This window comes from Leopardus geoffroyi, chromosome A3 (genome assembly GCF_018350155.1).
Source record: "Leopardus geoffroyi isolate Oge1 chromosome A3, O.geoffroyi_Oge1_pat1.0, whole genome shotgun sequence".
NCBI classification, from domain to species: Eukaryota; Metazoa; Chordata; class Mammalia; order Carnivora; family Felidae; genus Leopardus; species Leopardus geoffroyi.
In genome coordinates, this window is record NC_059336.1 from 58,245,508 (window position 1) to 58,267,299 (window position 21,792).

Here is a 21,792-nt window from a genome sequence, read left to right on the forward strand (position 1 = left end):
CTGCAGGGAAGCTTCTGGACTGCTGGGATTGTTCCATTTCTTCACCAGGGTATAGGTGCTACATGGATGGATTCTAACTGTGACAATTCACTGGGCTGTATACTTATAATCTGTGCACTTTTTGTATTACGTCTTATATTTCGACACAATCTTTTTAAGTTTTGAAGACTTTTTTTTTAAATAAAAAAAAAATTTTTTAATATTTATTTTTGAGAGAGAGACAGAGTGTGAGCAGGAGAGGGGCAGAGAGAGAGGGAGACACAGAATCCCAAGCAGGCTCCAGGCTCTGAGCTGTTAGCACAGAGCCCCACGTGAGGTTCAAACTCATGGACTGCAAGATCATACCTGAGCTGAAGTTGGATGCTTAACCGACTGAGCCACCCAGGCGCCCGTTTTGAAGACTTTTTGAATGTGGGGAAATACTCAATAAAATATGTTAAATGAAACAAAAACTGTGTACTTTTATGTATATAGTGTTCCATTTCCATACTGTAATATATACTTACAGATATGAGGAGAAGGAAATATAAAAAAGTGTCAACAAGAGTGGTCTCTGAGATAGGGTAACATTTTGTTTTATTCTTCCTAAGGTTTTCTCATTTTTTTAAGCTTCCTACAATTAATATGTATTACTTTCATGATTGTAAAAAAATCATTAAACGCTACAAAAGAGGAATAGAGAAAAGTAGACCCCAAAATTTACTGGTGTCAGCTGTTTAGTGATTCCCATAAATCTTCTTGTTCAGTGAATCACAAAATGAAGCCCAAGCCATTTTTAGTGGCAGATTCATTTCTCCTCCAATTTTAAAACCTACTCCACATTAACACTCAAGTTGTAAATGGTTGTTTTCTCATTTAAGTATGAGATGGATGGCGAAATTTTTGCACTTCAACAAACATCTTTTACTTACAACCAAAAGCGTATTTCAAAACTAAAATAACTGCAAGAGATGTTACATATAAACAAATATAATAAGCTGGAGCTAGCGGATGACTAAATCAAAACTGCTGTGGGTTATTAGAAGACCTAAAGTATTCCAATTTTGCATACTCTTGACTCCAGCAATCATACAAATTATTAGGAAACCAGTACCCACGCATCACGGGCATGTGTGCGCAATGGTTAAGTCAACTACAAGATATATGCCAAAAATATCTACGTGAGGGGAAAAAAGGGATAAACTAAAAGATTTACAACAGAAGTAAATACATTTTAGAATATCTATACAAAAAACACTCTATAGCCATATAAAATACAACTGTTTATAAAGAAATGTTTAATGACACAGAGAGAGCAAGTACCTGATTTGGTCAAACCAGAATGAACACTGTATAATTTCAGGACAGTGGTTACAGGGGCAGCTGAAAGGGGAAGGGAGGCTAACTGCAGGTACAAAAGTGTATCTAACACCTGTTAAAACTAATCAGTACATGGGTGTCATTATTCTGTAATCATTCTCTCATTATTGTCTGTATGTTTGAAATGTTGTATAACCATTTAAATGCAGATTTCCCCCCTTTATGAGTGTATTTTAACTGTGTGTATGCTTAAAAGATTAGAAGTTAAAAATTGAAGTCAATAGTATCTCTGGATGATTTTACATTTTATTTCTCCTACTTGCTTTTCTACAGTGTTTTTCCACAATGCACATATATTACATAATTTATACTAAAAAAAAAACTCTTTCTAAAAAGAAGCTTATAGTAAGTGTTAATGGATGTAAAGAAAAACCATAATATGGTACTTGTGCCATCATGGCAGAGCACAGTCCCTTCTGCATGCAAGAGTCCTATGGGTGGAAGCAGACACAAACCTCCAAGCCAGGGAAGCCACATTAAACCCAACGAGCAACGGGGCAGAGAGGGTGGTTGTGTGGGAGAGGTCAACTGGAGAGCACATGGCCCTGTGCTTTTCAAGACTGCTCTTTAGAGGAGACCTACAGGTTCAATGTGTACACATGGGTCACATCTTTCTATTACCTTACTATGAGACCATGCTACGATTGTACCTCATTCAGCCATTACTTCAAAAAATGAGCTAACAGAAGTTTCGTGCTGGGAAGTAATCCTGCTTTATTAAATGAACACTTACCAGATATTGTCACCAAGACATTCAGGCCTTCAAGGACATCCATTTGCTGAAATCGTCTTCTGTTGATCAGAGGATATACCTTCCCTTGGCCACTTCTGTCCAGCAGCATCAGGCCACTCTCTGTACCCACTAACAAATTCACTCCTGTTTTAAGAACACAGAAAGACCTGAATTTTATGCCGTGCTTGGCAAACAGTCTGGTTGTATGGAAAGGATAACACCAGCTATCTGGAAAAGAGTGGTTTTTAAACTCACCCACAAAAAGAAATGCTTGGAATAGACAGAGGTTAAAGTAACCAAATGGCAACAAATCACAGAGGAGTGAGGGTGAAATACTTACTTAAATCTAAAAAAAAGATATGAGAGAGATGTCTGTTTTCATGATCCCTTCATACTTCCTTTATTGTCTTTATTTTGATTGCCAAACTTCTGGCATGAGATATAGCTACCTCAAATCCTTACCAGTTTATGACTCACCGTGCCATTTTCTTAAAGACCATTCTCCATCATCATCAAGAAAGCAACAATATTTCTTAGGAATATTAAAATACTGTGACCTCCCCATGGGACCAATCCTGGCTTCTCTATTTGCTACCATGGTCTTCCTCTACTCCAGCTCCATTCAGCTCCAGCTCTTGGTTTTCTCTGCACCCCCCACCCCTTTTTTAAACCTTCTCTGCTTCTTAAAACACAAAGGACATCTCCTTTGCTTTCTGAAGGAGCACATCAGAACCATCAACTCCTAATTTCATACTCTACCTGCTTTTCCACACCTGCTGTAAATTTCTACTGAAACCAACTTCTCAACTTTTGCCATTTCTGTAACAGCACCACCACCTGTTCCACACATCTAGCTAAACTGACCACCAGAACCAGAGAAAACCTTCCTTTCCCTTTCCTCTGCTCTCACCTTACATCAGGCTTTGGCCTCCTTGTAAATGATGGATAGTGACTTTAACTCAGGTTGTTACAACATCCTCCCTCTACTTGCTCGTGGCAGCAGCCCAAACAATCCTCGTCTTCCGACAATACTCATTAGGTCCTACTACATCTTCAAAACTACACACCCTATAGGGCAGGGTACAAAAGCCTCAACTTGGCATTCAAAACTCTCTGTACCTTGAGTCAACTTACTTCTCCCTATCACTCACTTATTTCCTTAAATGCCTTCTTTCCTTGGTCTATAACCTTCCTTGTCTAAACCAACTTTGTAACATGTAGCACAGATCACCTTATATTCCTAAGCAGTTAGGCACATACATGTTTGCACTGATTCCCTCAACTGGGTAATAAACTCACTGAGACAAGGAATAAAGTATTTGTGCTTTTAAAAAATGCCCAATCAATATTTACTGGTAGATGGAATGATAGGGAAGAATACCATGTATTTTCCTGAATCATACATTTCACGTTTTATTACACAGGAAGACACACACAGACATACACACATACCCTATTTCCAGAAAACTTCAAGTGAACAACTGTGAAGGCAACAAGTAAACACGCTCCCAACCCTCTCTCAGCTCTGTCCCTGTTCCATTGAGCAAGTAAAACCCAAGACTTGGAGGGACAGTATCTATATCCAAGCAATCCTTGTGAGGAAACTGGACACACTTTTTGGGGTCTAGGGGGAAGCTAGGAACCTGGAATTTACATATGTAGTAACTATCACTGCCATTCAAATGCAAAAAACTTCAACTAACAGAGTGCAAGGCTCACAAGGACAACAGTTACAAATGTGCTGAAACACTGTAGGCTCTAAACTAATATAACACTATCCCTGGAGTCCTCAAAAAATGTAAAATGTGTAAAAAGGTCCTCATGAATTCTAGACATCTACAGTTTCTGATAATAGCATGACCTGAGGAAAGCCCCCCATTAAAAACCTATTAGGCATATGATGCAGGTTTCCATTTTGCCCTTACAGAAACAGTGGTACGTTTCACAAGAGCACCCCTGTATGTGCTGCCCCACATATGCTTCCACCAAATCACAGGTGCTTTCCATCTACTACTACTGTAATGAGAGCTTGTTAGAACCTGACATACTATGAAATAGCTTCAGAAAATGTGAAGGAAGAAAAACCTGAGTATTCACTACCCATTAAGAGTAACCATTAAAAGTAAACAAAACTCTCAAAGTATGGTCATTTGAAGAGCTTAAGAAAAAGGCTTATGAATGCACATGACTTCGTCTGTCACTTATAATTAAGATTTTTAGAATGTGCCATCCAGACCAGCCTTGTCCAACAGAACTTATCTTGATGGCAATGTGTTAGCCACACGTGGCTACTGAGCACTTGAAACATGGCTGGTGCAACTGAGGAACTGAAGTTTCTATTAAATTTAAATAGCCACATGAAATATCAGCTATGGCTGATACTACCATTTTATTCATCAGGTAACATTGTGGCTTTGAATTAGGGTTCACAGCCTTACACTTTATAAGGCTTACAAGCCAGCATGTTTTTCCATGAAAAAGTTTTTTAATAGAAAGATGACACACATCAGATAATTACTTAATGCTAAGAAAAAAAACACTGTCCAATTTAAAAACACACTTATCATCACTGCAAGAAAAATAAATGCTTATGTAATGCTCCATTCATTTTCATACAATTTCACTTTTGAGGTTCACCATTTTGTGGTGACCATCTCCCTATCAATGCAAAACTATATTTGGACATTATCCTTAGTGTTTTCCCTCCACATACCTAGGTGAGATAATTTTAACTGGCTTCACAGGTAAACAGAAGAAAAACAAAACATTAACTGATAGAGCTGTTTTCAGACAGAGTCCATTCCAAAGATTCCATTTCATGTAATATTTCAATATTTTCCCAATCTTCAATATCAAGTAGCTGAAAGACCCATGTCAAAAGTCTGGTAATAACTACTGAAATATAAGATTCTGAAACCTATTATTTGTGGTTTCCAAAAACAAATAGCATCCAAACATCAATCAAAATTTTACAGTAAGAAATAATAAAGGAATAAAAGACAAAACTGAAAAAGTCTTTTCATAAACATAAAAAATACAAATACTTTGGTACTTATACTCTACCTCATAATTCTCCATTATGTATTTCCAAGAACTATGTCATTCTGTAAAGTACTGAGTGTTAGTACTCAGAGGAATATTGAGTCACTGGAAAATAACCACCCTGGAAATTATGGGCCTTTGAAAAAAATTAAGTTGCAGGCTGCAATAACCTTTTATAAATATCCTTTTTAAACCTTTCAACTGTTAGGTATAATTAAACTTTAAATATTAATTGCTCAAAGGCAAGCTGTATTAGGAACTGCGACTGTATTCATAGAAATCTGGTTTAAGATGGGGAAAAATGGCTATTAACTCTATAATGTGTGATTTAAAGTTTCCTTTAAGGGCTAGTATCCAAAATCTATAAAGAGCTCACCAAACTCCACACCCGAAAAACAAATAACCCAGTGAAGAAATGGGCAGAAAACATGAATAGACACTTCTCTAAAGAAGACATCTGGATGGCCAACAAGCACATGAAAAGATGTTCAGCGTCGCTCCTCATCAGGGAAATACAAATCAAAACCACACTCAGATATCACCTCACACCAGTCAGAGTGGCCAAAATGAACAAATCAGGAGATTATAGATGCTGGAGAGGATGTGGAGAAACGGGAACCCTCTTGCACTGTTGGTGGGAATGCAAATTGGTGCAGCCACTCTGGAAAACAGTGTGGAGGTTCCTCAAAAAATTAAAAATAGACCTACCCTATGACCCAGCAATAGCACTGCTAGGAATTTACCCAAGGGATACAGGAGTACTGATGCATAGGGGCACTTGTACCCCAATGTTTATAGCAGCACTCTCAACAATAGCCAAATTATGGAAAGAGCCTAAATGTCCATCAACTGATGAATGGATAAAGAAATTGTGGTTTATATACACAATGGAGTACTTCGTGGCAATGAGAGAGAATTAAATATGGCCCTTTGTAGCAACATGGATGGAACTGGAGAGTGTTATGCTAAGTGAAATAAGCCATACAGAGAAAGACAGATACCATATGTTTTCACTCTCATGTGGATCCTGAGAAACTTAACAGAAACCCATGGGGGAGGGGAAGGAAAAAAAAAAGGAGGTTAGAGTGGGAGAGAGTCAAAGCATAAGAGACTCTTAAAAACTGAGAACAAACTGAGGGTTGATGGGGGGTGGGAGGGAGGAGAGGGTGGGTGATGGGTATTGAGGAGGGCACCTTTTGGGATGAGCACTGGGTGTTGTATGGAAACCAATTTGACAATAAATTTCATATATTGAAAAAAAATAAAAAAATAAAAATAAATAAAGTTTCCTTTAAATTCTATGATGATATTACAGGCAATGGTCTGTAGTAAACTGCAGATAGTTTACTGTTAAGAGTGGGAACAGGGGCACTTGGCTGGTTCAGTCAGTAGACACGTGACTCTTGATGTTGGGGTTGTAGGTTTCGAGCCCTGCATTAGGTGTACAGATAACTTAAAAATAAAATTAAGAAAAAAAGAAAGAAAGAAAAAGGAAAATAAAAGAGAAAACAAAACAAAAGAAAAGAAAAGAAAAGAAAAGAAAAAAGAAAAGAGAAGAGAAGCAAAGCAAAGCAAAGCAAAGCAAAGCAAAGCTGGAACAATCATGTTCAAAATGTGTGTTAAAATAATCCTGGCTGTGAATGGGAAAACCGTCTTATTACAAAAATATAATAAATAGGTAGCATCTTACAAAGCAGAAGTCAATTATATAAGATGATTAAAAAAGAATGCTTGAAGCTAGCATTTTCTTTTTAAAAGTTTTGTTTTTAAGTTTATTTGTTTTGAGACAGAGCAAGCAAGGAGGGACAAAGAGAGGAGAGAATCCCAAGCATGTCCGTGCTGTCAGCACGGAGCTCGACATAGGGCTCCATTCCACGAACTGTGAGATCATGACCTAAGCCAAAATCAAGAGTAGGGTGCTTAACTGACTGAAACACCCAGGTGCCCTGAGGCCAGCATTTTCTAAGAGACACAAAAAGCCTGTCTAACCTATCTAACACTGGTCAGCTGACTTTCAATGCATCAATGTCACCATTTCAAACTAATACTCTAGAGTCCTCTGAATTTTCTCCCCTTGTCAGGCTACCACTCTCAAAGTACATGTCTTAACTTTTCTGTGTCTTAAGTCTTTAAAAAGCTTATTTTTAAATTTAAGTTAAAAGGCTTGTTTTTTTAACTTACTTTTTAGCTTAGCAGGCAGTTTAAGGAAACCCATCACTGATGTGCCCCAAGCCAAGGAGCAACTCAAATACGTGGATTTATAGAAATGCATTTCAACTTTAAGTCATCTTGCCTATCACTCCTTTCCACATACTGATAAAACGGAAAGTTCTACCACATTTTTAAAAACACAAGCTCAGGATACTCTCTTATTCTCTGAGGTATTAAAGAAGTTCATTAGAAGGAGGATTTTCATTAAATCAGCTAATGGCACAGAACAGAGTCCAGCACTTTGTAGGACATTAGTGTAAAATCAGTGTAAGACTGCTACCAAGTGCAAACGTTCCAGATAAAAATTATTTCACCAATTTCCAAAGAATTAACTTACTTAACACTATTTCTACACTAAATATAATGTATCAATTTTGATGATATTCACACCCCCACAAAAGGCCTTTAAAAAGAAAGGACATGATGGAACTCCATTCCATGATGTGATCACAACTGGCATTCACGCAGCAACACTAACAGTGCCATGCGGTAACAATGCTGTGCCAGCTGCTTTCACATGATCCTAGTAATCCCCCTCCAAGTGGCTACTGTTACCTTTACCTACAAGGTCAATACAGAAAAGGCCTTCTGATATAGGAGACTTAAGATACTCAGTGGTGACAAGGACAGAAACCCAGAATTCAAAAAGTGAAAGAGAAAGCAGGTGTGTCTGCAAAGGGGAAAGGACTCTCCTGAACCCCTCGAGAGAAGACCGAGTAGGAGCTGGTGAAAGGGGCAGGAGAGCAGTCATCGGACAGACGTGCTGCACACTCAACCAAAATGGATCGCATGTCTTCTGTCTACTTACATTTGTAATGTCAAGGGAAGGAGACACTGTTCTGATTAGAAACAGGGTCCCTACTGAAAACAGATTTTGGGGTTCAGGCAGGAGAAGAACAAAAACACAGCATGGGACTAGAAGACAAGTTCTAAGACAGGTTCTGTCTGTGGGAGCAAGGAAGGTGATGACAGAGAGGCCAGGTTCAGAACATGAGAGGGTGTAGTCCTGCGCATGGCAGACTTAGTCTCTTGTGGCGTCTTAGGTTGTGAATATGCTACACCAATACTGCAGACAGGCAACAGAGAAAGTCAGTACAACAGTCTGCTTCTGCAGACTCCGGCCAGTAAAAAACTGCTTTTAAAAACTCAATTTCCATGTGAGGCCCAAGTCATGAAGGGCAAGGAAAAACATCAAACTGCAATCCAACAAATTTCTTCATTCTCCCTATAAATAAGGACCAACTCGAATGTCTTTCTCATCTTTCTAGTTTTTTCTTTACGTGAAGAAACAGGAGGTTAGCCGTTGACTGAAACAAGTACATGAACATACATGTGCCTGCATGATTCTTTAGGAAAAGGTTACAAGGGTGGGCATCGCAGAAGTCTTCCCACCAGGGGCACCTGGGTGGCTCAGAAGGTTGAGCGTCTGACTCTTGATATTAGCTCAGGTTATGATCTCATGGTTGTGAGATCGAGGCCTGCCATCAGGCTCCATGCTCTGCCTGGGATTCTCTCTGTCTCCCCCCGCGCCTCTCTCAAAATAAATAAATTAATAAACATTAAAAAAAAAAAAAAAAGTTTTCCAACTTATCTGTTAACAACCCTTTAAAAACTCCCCAAACTATCCAAAATAGTACTTCTCTAAAAGACCAGTCCACCCTTCAGAATTAAAAAAAAAAAAAAAAAAAGGATAGAGAGTCATAGTAGCAATACCTACCCCATAAGGCAGCACACAGAATCTCGGAGTTAAATCTCTTCTTGTATTTACGAATCTCTGGGGTGTCACTCTGTGGCCTAGTGTTGGTGGGATTCACATTGACCACTGAGCCCTTCCGGGTAGGATCTTGCCTTATGGCTTCTGGTCTCATTCCATCACAGGAAAATCCCACTAGAACACGATACACTTTAAATTATTTTCTGTACACACAAACAATGCGCTTGCCTCCCTCCCCTGCTACACCTGAGTAAATATTCACATGTTGTAACGGACCCTTTGTCAAGAAAAAGAAATTTGTAAGAAATGTATATGGGAAAAGGAAACTGACTGTGCAGCTCACTGCAAATAAGGCAATGCAAGCGGGATGGGTGTTTCTGTATCCGAGGTCTGTGCCTGCAAACAACCACCATGCCATGCCTCAGCCATCAGAAAGACCAATACAAAGTGACCAAGTCCTGTTTGTCAGCTGCTTTCTTGTTGCTCCTTTACTTACCCACAGAAGTCACTGTTGTCCCACTAGATGGAGAAATCTGTAGTAATCTGGGGTCTATAAAAGGTGTAAAGGAGGAGGAAGATTTGTGTTTCTGGAGTGTGCTACTAGCGGACTGAGTCTGCAATGTAAATTTCAATTTTATTAATACAAATGACATTAAAAAATGAACATACAACATTTCAATCCATTTCTACACTGCATGATTTCCCACTAGGAAGGCCTATCCCTCCTGCATCATTCCCCCCAAATGCTCTCAGGGGTGCCTCTGCATGTGCACAACACAGCCCGACAGGTGGTTCGACCTGGAACCACCAAAAAGCTACATCTCTCTTCAGAAGTACTGTTCATCTAAGACAGGAATGCTGTGAGCTACCAACAAAATCTATACTTCATGCTCCAAGTTGTTTTTTTTTTTTTAATAAATAATGATAATAAAAACTCCTAAAGGACAGGCTTGAAATGTCTTTCTCAATTCATCAATTTCTGACATTATTCTTCTGCCCAAAAAAAGCCAATTAATATATGTTGGAATATTGGCAAATCTTTGCTTTGTGTTATTTATTTTAAAGTGAGCCTCTTGCCAGAAAGCTACAGAAGCTTTGGCTACCACCGTTTTAGGTGCATCATCAGTAAACCCATATCGAACAGGGGCTCATTAGTGAAAGGTGCAAACAACAAGATATGGCACATACTTTTGCTCTTTTAGGAACGCTAGTGTTTTGGTTAATAGTGTAACTTAAGACAAAAAAAAAAAAAATAACAAAACACAAAGAAAGTGAAACAAATTGTTAAGTGGAAATGTAATGACAATTAAAAACAAAACAAACGGAAAAATAAACTTGCCAGTTTAGTGAGTTAAGGGTTATAGTAAATATTGGACATTAGAACAAAATGGAGCAAAGTTTAAATATAAATATAAGGAGAAATGTGAGTGTAGGTGGGATATATCGCTGGAGAAAAAAGAACACTTCTGATCAAGTGCTTTAGTCCTGAAACCTTTCGCCCTCCACAGGCAGCTGAGAGCCACTATGTCCTAGAGCCCAAGACTGCCTAGGCTCCCAGGCTCTCTCCTCCCATTTCACACAGCTGTCTGCTGGCAAGCTTCCCACCCCATCCTGTGATCAAAGGCCAATCCATCCGATGGCCAATCTGATGCAAGCCCACCTTGGAAGCAGTTGACTTGCCCCTGCTCCTCAGGGGGAGAGGATTATTCTGATTCTTTCTAACAAGGGAACCAAAATAGAAGCAGGTAGAGACAGGCTGGCAGTTAAATGTTTACATTAACAAGATTGGCTGAAGCTACATGCCACTCTCAACCTCCTTTCGACCGTTAGACAAATGCATTTAAACCAAACCTCCCAAGAAATCAAACCACTTGTTTAATTTAGTACAGGGTGCTCAAGGTGGACTATGTCACTGCACTTGGGGCATAATCTTGTTCCAAAGAGCAAAGCACCACCCAACTAGCACCCAGACTGAGCACCACAGCCAAGCCTTCAAACGAGCACACCAGATTTCCCATTCAAAAATTTAAATTAAAGCATGCTCAGACCCTTGCTCTTCTTAACATCCTAATTTTCTACATTTCCCTAAAAATCATTTGGCCTTTTCTTAAACTCTGAATGAAGGTGGATTTCAAGGAAAGACATCCTTTTAACAGGGTTGGTGAAAACGAATCAGTAACCAACCAACGATCTACCCCCCCATCAAAAACAAAAAGCAACTCAGCCCTGTTTGAAGGAGATTCCTGTACAGGATAACAAGTGTGTCCAGATAAGGCCAAGTCTGCTTAACCAAATTTTTCTATATTTTACTTATCAGATAAAAAGAATGAAAAAGGCAGATTCCACAAACGGCTACAAGAATTTCATGCCAAATACATATGGATCTGAGAACACAGCAATCATTTTATTTAGACTTTTAAAAAATAAACTGAATAAAGAAAGCCATGCAACTACACTCATCTAGAGAAAAGTAAACAGTGAACTGGCAAGTTGGAGGGACATTGATCTAGGGTTAAGGGATTTGTATGCAGATCTGAAACATGTTACTTGGGGTTGGGGAGAAGGGTAGGTGACAGAAGAAAGCAGGGGGAAGGGAGGGGTGAGGGGTGTGGGAAAGGTCTCCTCTGCAAACTAGCTACTAGGCAGTGCTGGTCAAACCCTATGAAAGCAGCCAGCTGTGGTGCGAGACATACCTCATTAGTAGTGAGCTTGTCCTGGGGTGTCTGTGGGGACATGGTGGGTGTCGGCTGGCTGGAGGATGGGGAGGAAGAGGTGGAGGAAGTGGAGGAGGAATGGCTTTGCTGTAAGAGATCTGGCAAGAGGTGAATGCGACCGGCAAAGCCATTGCTCTCATGATGGCTGGCGCGCTTTTGGTCAACTGTACTCTGTAGAAAAAACAGGCACACTCGTCTCGCTCAAGCGCTGCTGAAATTCCCTATGACCCTACTGATAACTGACTTAATGGTGCTGTGTGACTTTTCAAACTGTTAAATTATCAAAGAAAGACCGGAGGAAACTGGCCAAAATTGTTCACACTTCCTCGCCAAATGCCTACATTGAGCCAACAGAATTCAAAGTACCTCATCTGGTGGCCACAGGACTTGCGCGGTGACGGCTTAATTGGTTTATCTGCCACACTAGCTGTTGTTACCAAAACCACTAGCCTTTTTTGTTTCTTTAAAAATCTATCTAAAGCCCTAGAGAGTACCCTATCGCTTCTCTGAATCCTGGTCTTTTCCGCCTTCTTCCCACTTTCCATCCGAATGCATTGCCATTGCATGAAACACACTCAGGAAAAGTCCAAAACACTAGAAAGGCGCCTGTTCTATGTCATGGGAAGCGCATCACTTCTCTGTCTTCTAAGCTAAGAAATGAACAGACAGTTGTAAAACTGAGTAATCCGACACATTTAATATTCAACAAGTGAGAAAACTAACGTTTTGGAACACACAAGCGAGACCTCCCAACCCTTTTGCTCCACGAGGCCCTCCTGTGACTGAGGAGGCTCATCCGCTCTTCAACTGCTCCTGCCAAAGGGCTGCTCCTGCTGAGCACTGTGGATGCCCAGAGCTGGGAGCTCTCTGCAGAACCTCTGTGGCTGCCCCACTACAGACCGGGGTCTGCCTCCTCACCCTGCAAGCTTGCTGAAGGACTCCATGTGGCTTTTCTACTGCTCAGACACAGACTGTGAGAATCGGCGTGGTGCTTGAATGAGGGCTGCCGCAAAACATGCAGAGGAGCAGCAATGTGGGGTGGAAGACCGCTAGCTACCTTCTTGGCATGCAGCACATACCTGCCTCCCTAGCCCCCGACACTCTACCCTCTGGGTCTTGTTAACATGAAAACAGATGATGATGTAGAAACAGCATGAGTGAGTGAATGAGCAAGTGGGTTAATGACTACAGGAGAAGCTCTGCCTCTAACAACAAAGAGAAGACACAGGTACCTGGCGGACGATTAGAGTGCCCTCCTTGGATGGAGTCATGGCTGGTTCACTTTCTACATCATCATGGACAATCATGGTTTTCACGGATTCTGTTTCACCATTGCTCAAATTCAGAGATGACCTATTGGAACAAAATTCAGAAGTGAAGGGCCATAATAATCCCATGAGCAGAAAACATCCTGTTTAAGATTTTTCATCTTCCCAGAGTGCTTGGGTGGCTTAGTCAGTTAAGAGTCCGACTCTTAGTTTCGGCTCAGGTCATGATCTCACAGTGTGAGTTTGAACCCCGCATCGGACTCCATGCTGACAGGGCAGAGCCTGCTTGGGATTCTCTCTCTCTCTCTCTCTCTCTCTCTCTCTCTCTGCCTCTCCCCTGCTCACTCTCTCTGTTTCTCTCTCAAAAATAAATAAACAAAACTTTAAAAAAACCAAAAAATTAAAAAAAAAAAAAAAAAAAAAAAAAAAAAGATTTTCCACCTTCCCAAAGGCGTAAGATGAGGTCAGGCTACAGATATAGTTTCCTCAAGGAAAATAAATGCTTAGCTTTTCCCTTTCAACAAAGACCTTTCTGCCAGTATTGTCTGTTTTTAAGCAAAAAATTTAGGATGAATTCTTATGGTTAACGTGGTTCAATCAAACTGAAACTTCCCTTCTGTCATTTCCTCAAATTAAAAAGAAAAAAATAAAATAAAATACACGTTTGGGTCTTGGGGAGAGGCACACATGCGCGCGCGCGCGCGCACGCACGCACACACACACACACAGAAGAGGGAAAAACATGAAGGCTGTCTGCTGTTGAATCCAGGAGAACTAAATGTTAAACGGCCATAGAATCAGGATAGGTTTAGAAAAAACCGGTTCCAAATGGAAAGAAAGCTCAGTGGAGACATTCTCAGCCTCTCTAAAATACACCAAGGACTGACGCTGCTCTGGTGTCCTCGGGTCCAGAGGTGGGTTCCTCGGCTCCTTCTTGTTCTACATCATCATCTTCTTCATCTGTTGTCCCTGACTCTTCACTGGATGAGGAGTAGTCTGTCACTTTGTGTGGCGGTCGCACATCTTCCACTGCTCGAAGTTCTTTGGCCAGTGCAGTCAAATCCTAATGCACAGGACAAAAAGGAGTAAGGCAAAGGGGCACACGCAGGGGGCAGTGGGAAGAAAACAGCAAATTATGAGACATTCTTCATTTTAACCACTGATAAGATAGCCACAGTATCAGTTTTGTAAAACTATTTTGTATTTACCAGTATAATTAATAAGAAGGTGAGCTCTTCAAGCTTTCGATAGAAAAGAAGCTAAAGATGTTGCACACAGTTCAAATCTCACGACAATAAAAAACAATCTGCTTACAATAAGGTAATAGTGTTTTTTAAAAACCCTAATGTAAAATTCTAGATCAACAAATGTGTGAAGGCAAATCCCTGGAGTTCTGCCCATATAACAAAGTCTTCTCTCGAGAAAACTATCCAGAAAGCAAGATTTTAGTTAAAAAGGGCTGACTGGGAGTTTTTATTTGGTGAACTCATCATTTTTAACTCTTTTATTTTTAACAATTTCAAAGCTAAGAAAAGTGAGTATATTACTCATGTCTCACTTCACAGAGTGTTAACAACTCGCCACATTCCTAAGAGGGTCCAAGACACAGAAAGTGAGAAAGTGCAGGCAGTGCGTGCTGCTGTCGGCAGGAGGTGAGGCACACTTCCCTGGTGCCACCTTACCCACACTTCCCTGCAACGCTGCCAACAAATACGAACATAGAACGGAAATCCACGTTCAAAGATATCATTCATAAGGAGCTTCGCTTCCCTGTACTCTTCCATACTGAGATATTTTAATACTCACTCAATTATCCAAATATAATTTTTAAGTGTAATTATTATTTATACTCTACATTTTCATATAAAAGTCTGAAGTTTCTACTTGGGAATTACATTTGGAAGTAATGACTTTTTTTAAAAGCAGGCTATGTAGTCACTTTTCCTTTTTCTTTTTAGCAGTTCCAACTGAGTTTCCTTCTCCACAGGTAAGAAGTTTCTTTTTTGAGCTTAAGCCTCTGAAATAACAGCGTATTGGACCTTGGATCTTACTATTTCATAATTACAACTGTAGCTTTTTAAGAAGTTATTTTTAGAAGCTGTATTTAATAATAAATGTATGTAGTAAATTCTGTGTTAAAAACATAAAGCAGAAGTCTAGGACTTTTGAATTCTAGAAAAGAACAAAAAGGCAAGTTGAGGGCGGAAAGGAAATGTGGATGGATTATAAGCTAAAATGAAGAGGCAGCTGGAATGTTGTTCTGCTGCAGAATCTTTCAGAGACGGGGCTTACCACTTCACCCTTCAGTGCAGTAGCAGTTTCAGTGAGCCGGAGAAGCCATCAGTGATGAAGAATGCACAGCACAAGGAAGCACGGGAGAGAGGGGAGTGAGGGGAAGTACAGAAATCAATTCAAGCAAGAAATCAAAATTCCAAAAGGCTTAAAACCCCCCAATGGGCACAGTTACATGGTCAGTTAATGCAACAAGGATTAAAGACCAAGTATGAGGAAGTCAAAACCGTCATTTCTGGTACCAAGAGGCAGAATTTAAATAATAGGTGAATTGAAGAAAGAAGCTAATGTAAAAAAATTTAGTCTAAAAGCCAGTTTTGGGGCACCTAGGTGGCTGAGTTGTTTAAGCGTCAGACATTGTCAGACAACACTTTCGGATTTCAGTTCAGGTCATGATCCCATGGTCGTGGGATTGAGCCCCACATAGGGCTCTGCACTGAACGTGGTACCTGCTTGAGATTCTCTCTCTCTCTGCCACTCCCACTCAAAATAAATTAAAAAAAAATTTTTTTAAAGCCACTTTGTAAATGCCCAACTTATCAAGAATACATAAAGGTTAACGCTGAGCAAAGAGGTAAAAATAAAAAGGCTTTTCTTTCTTTTGTACTTTTTGAAAAAAAATTACTATAATGGTGGGATATAAGTGTGCACAAATGTGTGAGGACATGACACTCTTTCTAAGTCCTGAAATCTGTAAGAGGGCCCCATGAAAAAGACTGTAAGCTTCTCAACCACATATTTTTAAGAGATCTCACTCAAGCTTGGAATAAGTAAAACTGATTTTGTAGAATTCTTACAGCAGGCTTGAGAGGTCTAAAAACTTCCTTTTTATCTTCAGATTTTTTCACTGCATTTTCGAGGCGCTGAGATGGAGAGCCTTCAGATTTGGATGACGCTGTGAAATTCAAGAGCAGAAATGGATAAACATAGAGAAGTGCGTCACATAAAGCTGACCCAGCCCACCCAGCCTCTGCCTCTCTCCCCTCCTTCTCCCTCCCACTCCTGCTAGCCCCACTCAAGGCTTCACACTCAGACCTGACTCTGCTTAGCATGTATTCATAACACCTTGTTACATCATGTCAATGACATACTGGAGGGAACTTTCACTAACTTAATATTTTGACAGTTAAAATAACCAATAATGATGACAGAGTGGATGGGAGCCTACATTCTAAGAAGTGGGTTCAAATCCCAGCTCGGACATTTAGCTAATCATCTTGGACAAGTTTATCAATCTCACTAAATTGCAGTTGCTTTAATCTGTAAAATGGAGACACAATACATTTCTCTCTCTCTCTCTCTCTCTCTCTCTTTTTCTCTCTTGGGGTCATTTTAAGCATTAAGTGAGATTATGCATATAAAGTGCTCACAGTGAGAGGCATGTGTAAGCTCTCAAAAGTGAACTCTTTATTATTAAAATTATGGTAGCATTAGCAACCTGTACTGAAACATTGCTTTGTGGTATGCAGCTGTGGAAAAACCATAGGCCTTTTTACATGATTAAAAAGAACCTCCAGGGGCGCCTGGGTGGCTCAGTCGGTTGAGCGTCCGACTTCAGCTCAGGTCACGATCTCACGGTTTGTGAGTTCGAGCCCCGCATCAGGCTCTGGGCTGATGGCTCAGAGCCTGGAGCCTGCTTCTGATTCTGTGTCTCCCTCTCTCTCTGCCCCTCCCCCATTCATGCTCTGTGTCTCTCTGTCTCAAAAATAAACAAACATTAAAAAAAAAAAAAAAAAAAAGAACCTCCAATACACTATCATAGCCCAATACTGTTAATGAGGGAAAGGAAAAACAAAGGCATCCTACATCTCACTCTGAAGCGCTCCCCAGAGCCGCTCTGAGACCCAGGGTGGGACCCAGGCTGGGATCCTGAGTTGCTGGACCCCGAGGAGCTGCCACTGCCGGGCCTGGGCACCAGCTTCTCCACTCTCTCCCACAGCAGCCTGGGCTCAATACTGCTGTTAGAAAAGAAAAGAGAAAAGCTAATACATTATGCCAAGATCAAGTTATAAACATATGCGTGATGTGTCCATCGATGTCTTTGAAATCTAGGTGAGAAAAAAATGGCAACATTTAACATTAAAACAGCATTTAACATTAAATTCACCAAAAGTTAATTAGGTTATTCATGGATTTTTATCTCCCAGATCCTTTTTTAAATTCAAGTATAGTTCACACACGTCACATTGGTTTTGGGTATACAAAGTATCCCAGATAATCTCATATCAAAAATGTTAAGTGACAGGCTACCATTAGCAGACCCCACATCTTCATCACAACTGACAGGAAATGCTACTGTTCAGTCTAAAAGCGTTACTATCTCTGTCACAGCTACAAACTCAGTTTCTTATTATAAAAAATTCTACTTATGTAATCACACACAAAATTATACTATTCTCACTGTCCATCAGTGCCTTCAAGGGCCAACACTTATGCAGCATACTCCCTTGTATGGGCTGTGTTAGAAACATGACAGAAAGCACAGGTTGTGATGTACCCTGGCCACGGATGCAATCAGAGCACAAGTTTGCTAGGTTACAATTAATACAGAGACTCAATCACAGGAGAATCCCACAGTCTACCCTGATCACTTAAGGACTAAGAAGGCTCTCTGCAGCTTCTGGCCTGTCTTCCATCTTAGCACTTCAAGTTCTAAAAGGCTAGATGTGCACAAGGCTAACTTCAGAGGTTTGGCGGTGATCAAGTACAAAATAGTCAACATAGTGCCCTTTCCCTCTCCTAGGACGGCACTGGCCAATGGAAATCACAGAGAGGATGGAAACACTCTGTAGCTGAGTAGTATAACATGGTAGTATCACATGCATGTGGCTCCTGAGCATGTGAAATGGGACTAGCACAGCTAAGGAAAATAACTTTTAATTATATTGAATTTTAATTAAGTTAAATTCAAATTTAGATAGATGTTTAGCTATTTTAAGTAACAGAACAGCTCTACAACCTGCAAATATTATTTGGTTAACTCACTAGTTTATTACAGACTGCAAGTCAACCCTGCACTTTCTTTCGTTTGTGATTTCCATACCACTCCCAAGGCATTAGGACATCCTTTAGAGGATAAACTCCCTCAGGTTACAATTGTCTCAGACTCTCCCCTGCCTTCCCTGCCTTTCCTTCCACTTGCCCTTACACAGACAGGAAGTTTTCATGTTAAAACTGCGAAACATACAACTGGATTCAGACTCTTTTTTCACTATAGACCAGTTTGCTATTATTCATGATAATGGATTTCCTGGCAGTTTTTCTTTTATAAACTGATGATTTCTTTACCCCAGATAGTTCCATGTTTATGAGCATTTTTATGAAAACAAGTATGATGGAATATTCTGTGCAGTAAACCTATTCTTAAGCTTCCCTCTTCTCTTACCTGGTGGAGTTTCTTTGACCTGCTTGGCTATTTTGCTGTCCACTGCCTTGCAGTGGGGAATCCCGACGCGACAGAACAGGGGAACGAGATGTTGTCCTCACAGGAACCTTGGGGTAGAAAAATATAGCAATTAAATTATTGAAAATGAGAAGAAAAAAATATTTCCCTACCAAAACATATTTTTACAACAGTCTGAATTATGTGAGCCTTACTATCACTAGCCCTCTCCCTGATCCTTCTATGCCCTCCACTGATTCAATATGATAGAGAAAATTTAAGTCAAAGGCATCAAAGGAGCCAGGACAAACAGCCTTTCTACACTTCTGTAACATTTAAATGATGTTTGTACTGAAGCTTAGTGGCAGGGGACATACAAAGCATTTTGCTGAGATAATGTGAGAATCAGAAAAATAAGCTCAAAGAAACCAAACAATGGTCTACAAACGGATCAGTAGGAAATGAAGACTGGTAGGAAGCAAGAAAATATTCAGAGGAAGCAAATTCCAAGTGGAGGGAAAAATTAACGAAATGAAAAAAGTGCCTTTCATTTAACTTCACCATTAACTACCAAAAACAAAACAAAAAATTGAAAAACAAAAATCCCTCAATTTAAAAAGAACAAAATAATTTTTTTGGAAATGTTTATGTTAAATTTTTCTTAAAAGACCTTTTCTGAAAATTTTGATAATCATTAATGTTGCAAAACAATTTATAGCTTTTGTATAAATGTGTAAGACAGCTGCTAAAATACACTTTGATTCTTTTTGTTCTAGAAGTATATTCTTTACAGACTTACTTATATATTATTCTGTTACTCTGTGTTTAAGTATAGCACTAACAACAACCATAAAAAGCTAACTGGCCACTGGCTGAATATAACTGCCTAACTATGGAACTTTCCCCACTGTAAAAAGTTCCTTTGAAGTTTCATTGCCCCTTCATTCTGGTGAAGCCATCATACCTTTAATTAAAATAAATAATTTTTTTTTTTAAATAACAAAATGGAAAAAAGAAGCACACATCTGTCTTTCTGCTTCTTACCCTTGGAGGCACCTCGTCACTGTCTGATCTAGACCAAGCCTTTTGGGTGGGGTCAGGTACCTCCGACTTAGAGTCAGAACTCTGACTTAGCACCTCACTGCGGGAAGGTGGACATGGGTCCTGAGAGCGAAGATGGTGGTGTGCAAATTTGGGAGGAGAAGGGTCACTGAAGGAATGGGATCGCGAGACAGGGGAAACATTGTTCTTGAGAGATGCCAGGTGGGACCACTGTACCTTACAAGAAAACAAAACACAAAACATTCAATGCGTTCTGCATAAAACGCTTTTCTGGTCAATACCAAATCCAAAACAAGAAGTAGGGGAAGGCAAACTGGGGCAATACAGTACTCGGTAAGCCAAGCAGTGGAACAGTTATACTTCTAAGGGACGAAGCAGTCTGGGGAACACAATATATAGAAAAAAGCAAATTTACATTTATAAAGAAAACTCTTTTAATATCCAGACTAACATTACAGATAGCAGTAAACACAAAGATTAAGGAAACAAAACAAAATCACACAAAAAAACCCTCACAGACTCCTAGTCCTAAAAGGGAGGACAACATGCTACATGCACATCCACGTCAAAGCAGAGAGTGGACAGGCAGAGAGAGGGAGAAAAGAAAAACCACAAGACAGACACTGCCATACATGCAGACCTATCTATCCATCCTCACATCACCTGGTCTCGTAAAATTTCAGACCAAATAACCACAGAACACATTTAATGAGCAAAGACAAACCCCTATGTGTTGGCAGACTACAGCAATACAACTTAAAAACAGCCAACTTTTCAAATACACCGATTTTATTTCTTTCTTCTCTCAAGTCATAAAACACTCATGCTTTAGAGATTGCTATACATGTTCATAGTAGTTACAAAAAAAGGAATTTTGGTTTCTTTAGGAATATTCAATACTATCATTCCCTCTGCTGCTGCTACTGGAGTATGCCTTCTACTTGACAATTGAAAAAATGTTAACAACAACTTGTCACCTGAGTTAATCTGGTTGCTTTTAAGTTGGGAAAATAATCTCTGAAATAATCTGTATTTTATTATATTAGATTGCAATTTATATAATTCCAGCTATGCTATCTATTATATCAACGCACTTAATGAGAACTAAAAATACCAAATCACAATTGGCTCAACCTTTCTAAATGCAAGATTCAGAATAAGTCCCATAGGAGAGGGACAAATTCCACTTACTGGTATAATCCCAGACCGCTTAAATGTTTAAAATTTTCAGGTGGAAAAATGTGAAACAAAACATTATCTACAACTATAATAAAAATTGGGTTTAAAAATAGAATCCTATGTGAACAGTCTCCTCAAAGAATTTTTTCATAAGCATAGGTTTCAGCCCAAAGCAACTTTAGGTAAAAAGAAGAAAAGGGAGGCTATAATCATTAATATAAAAGTAGCCTACATAATTCAGGAACTCCTATTTTCTAAATTGTTAGTGGCCAAATAGATAAAAATTTTCTATTTGTTGTAAGTTTAACTTTCAGAATAAAAAGTTTAGTCCTAGACTCTTCATCCAAATGTTGTTAAACAAACCTACTGTACTAGTCCCTCTTCCCTTCCCTCTCCCCCCTTTTAACCTGTACTATTTTCTTCACAATCTGGCTTGTGGCTCAGTTCTTCTGTGAATCAACACACTGCTGACTGCATGTAAATTCCTCCCTGTCCCCTAACGCCCCCCACCCCACAAACACATGCTTTGCTTATTAGGTCTGGTCCTTCTTCTTTTTTCTTTTCTTCTTCTTTTTTTTTTTTTTTTAAACAACTCCTCCATACTGGGATTATTTATTGTAAAGCATGTTCAAATCCTCCTTGGGATTTTTTTTTTTCTGAACACCACAGCTACTTCAATCACAAGAATATGAACTTTTGTCCCCGAACACATGCAAGCATCCGTGACAAGTCAACTCAGGCTTCAAGGTGCCAAATGTCTAAATGTTATTTATTTTCAGTAAGAGAATGGGAATCTGTATTTTAAGGACCTCTCAGATCTTTGACATGGATAATCC

The 21,792-nt window shown here is 39.7% G+C and overlaps 1 protein-coding gene across 50 annotated transcripts in view; it reads right to left on the reverse strand.

The window, feature by feature from the left end:
* Positions 1–21,792, reverse strand: part of MAP4K4 (mitogen-activated protein kinase kinase kinase kinase 4) — a 192,049-nt gene that overhangs the window by 13,796 nt on the left and 156,461 nt on the right. For 7 of the 50 annotated variants that reach the window (XM_045445630.1, XM_045445626.1, XM_045445613.1 and 4 more), the window contains 11 exons: positions 19,760–19,993; positions 18,719–18,825; positions 17,140–17,291; positions 16,131–16,228; positions 15,334–15,342; positions 13,929–14,104; positions 13,006–13,126; positions 11,753–11,944; positions 9,556–9,673; positions 9,063–9,233; positions 2,093–2,236 (listed from right to left, as the gene is read on the reverse strand). In XM_045445630.1, coding sequence (XP_045301586.1) covers positions 2,093–2,236; positions 9,063–9,233; positions 9,556–9,673; positions 11,753–11,944; positions 13,006–13,126; positions 13,929–14,104; positions 15,334–15,342; positions 16,131–16,228; positions 17,140–17,291; positions 18,719–18,825; positions 19,760–19,993 — 1,522 coding nt within the window. The remainder of the gene's footprint in view (positions 1–2,092; positions 2,237–9,062; positions 9,234–9,555; positions 9,674–11,752; positions 11,945–13,005; positions 13,127–13,928; positions 14,105–15,333; positions 15,343–16,130; positions 16,229–17,139; positions 17,292–18,718; positions 18,826–19,759; positions 19,994–21,792) is intronic. The other 43 variants (XM_045445631.1, XM_045445629.1, XM_045445615.1 and 40 more) reach the window with 15 other exon arrangements.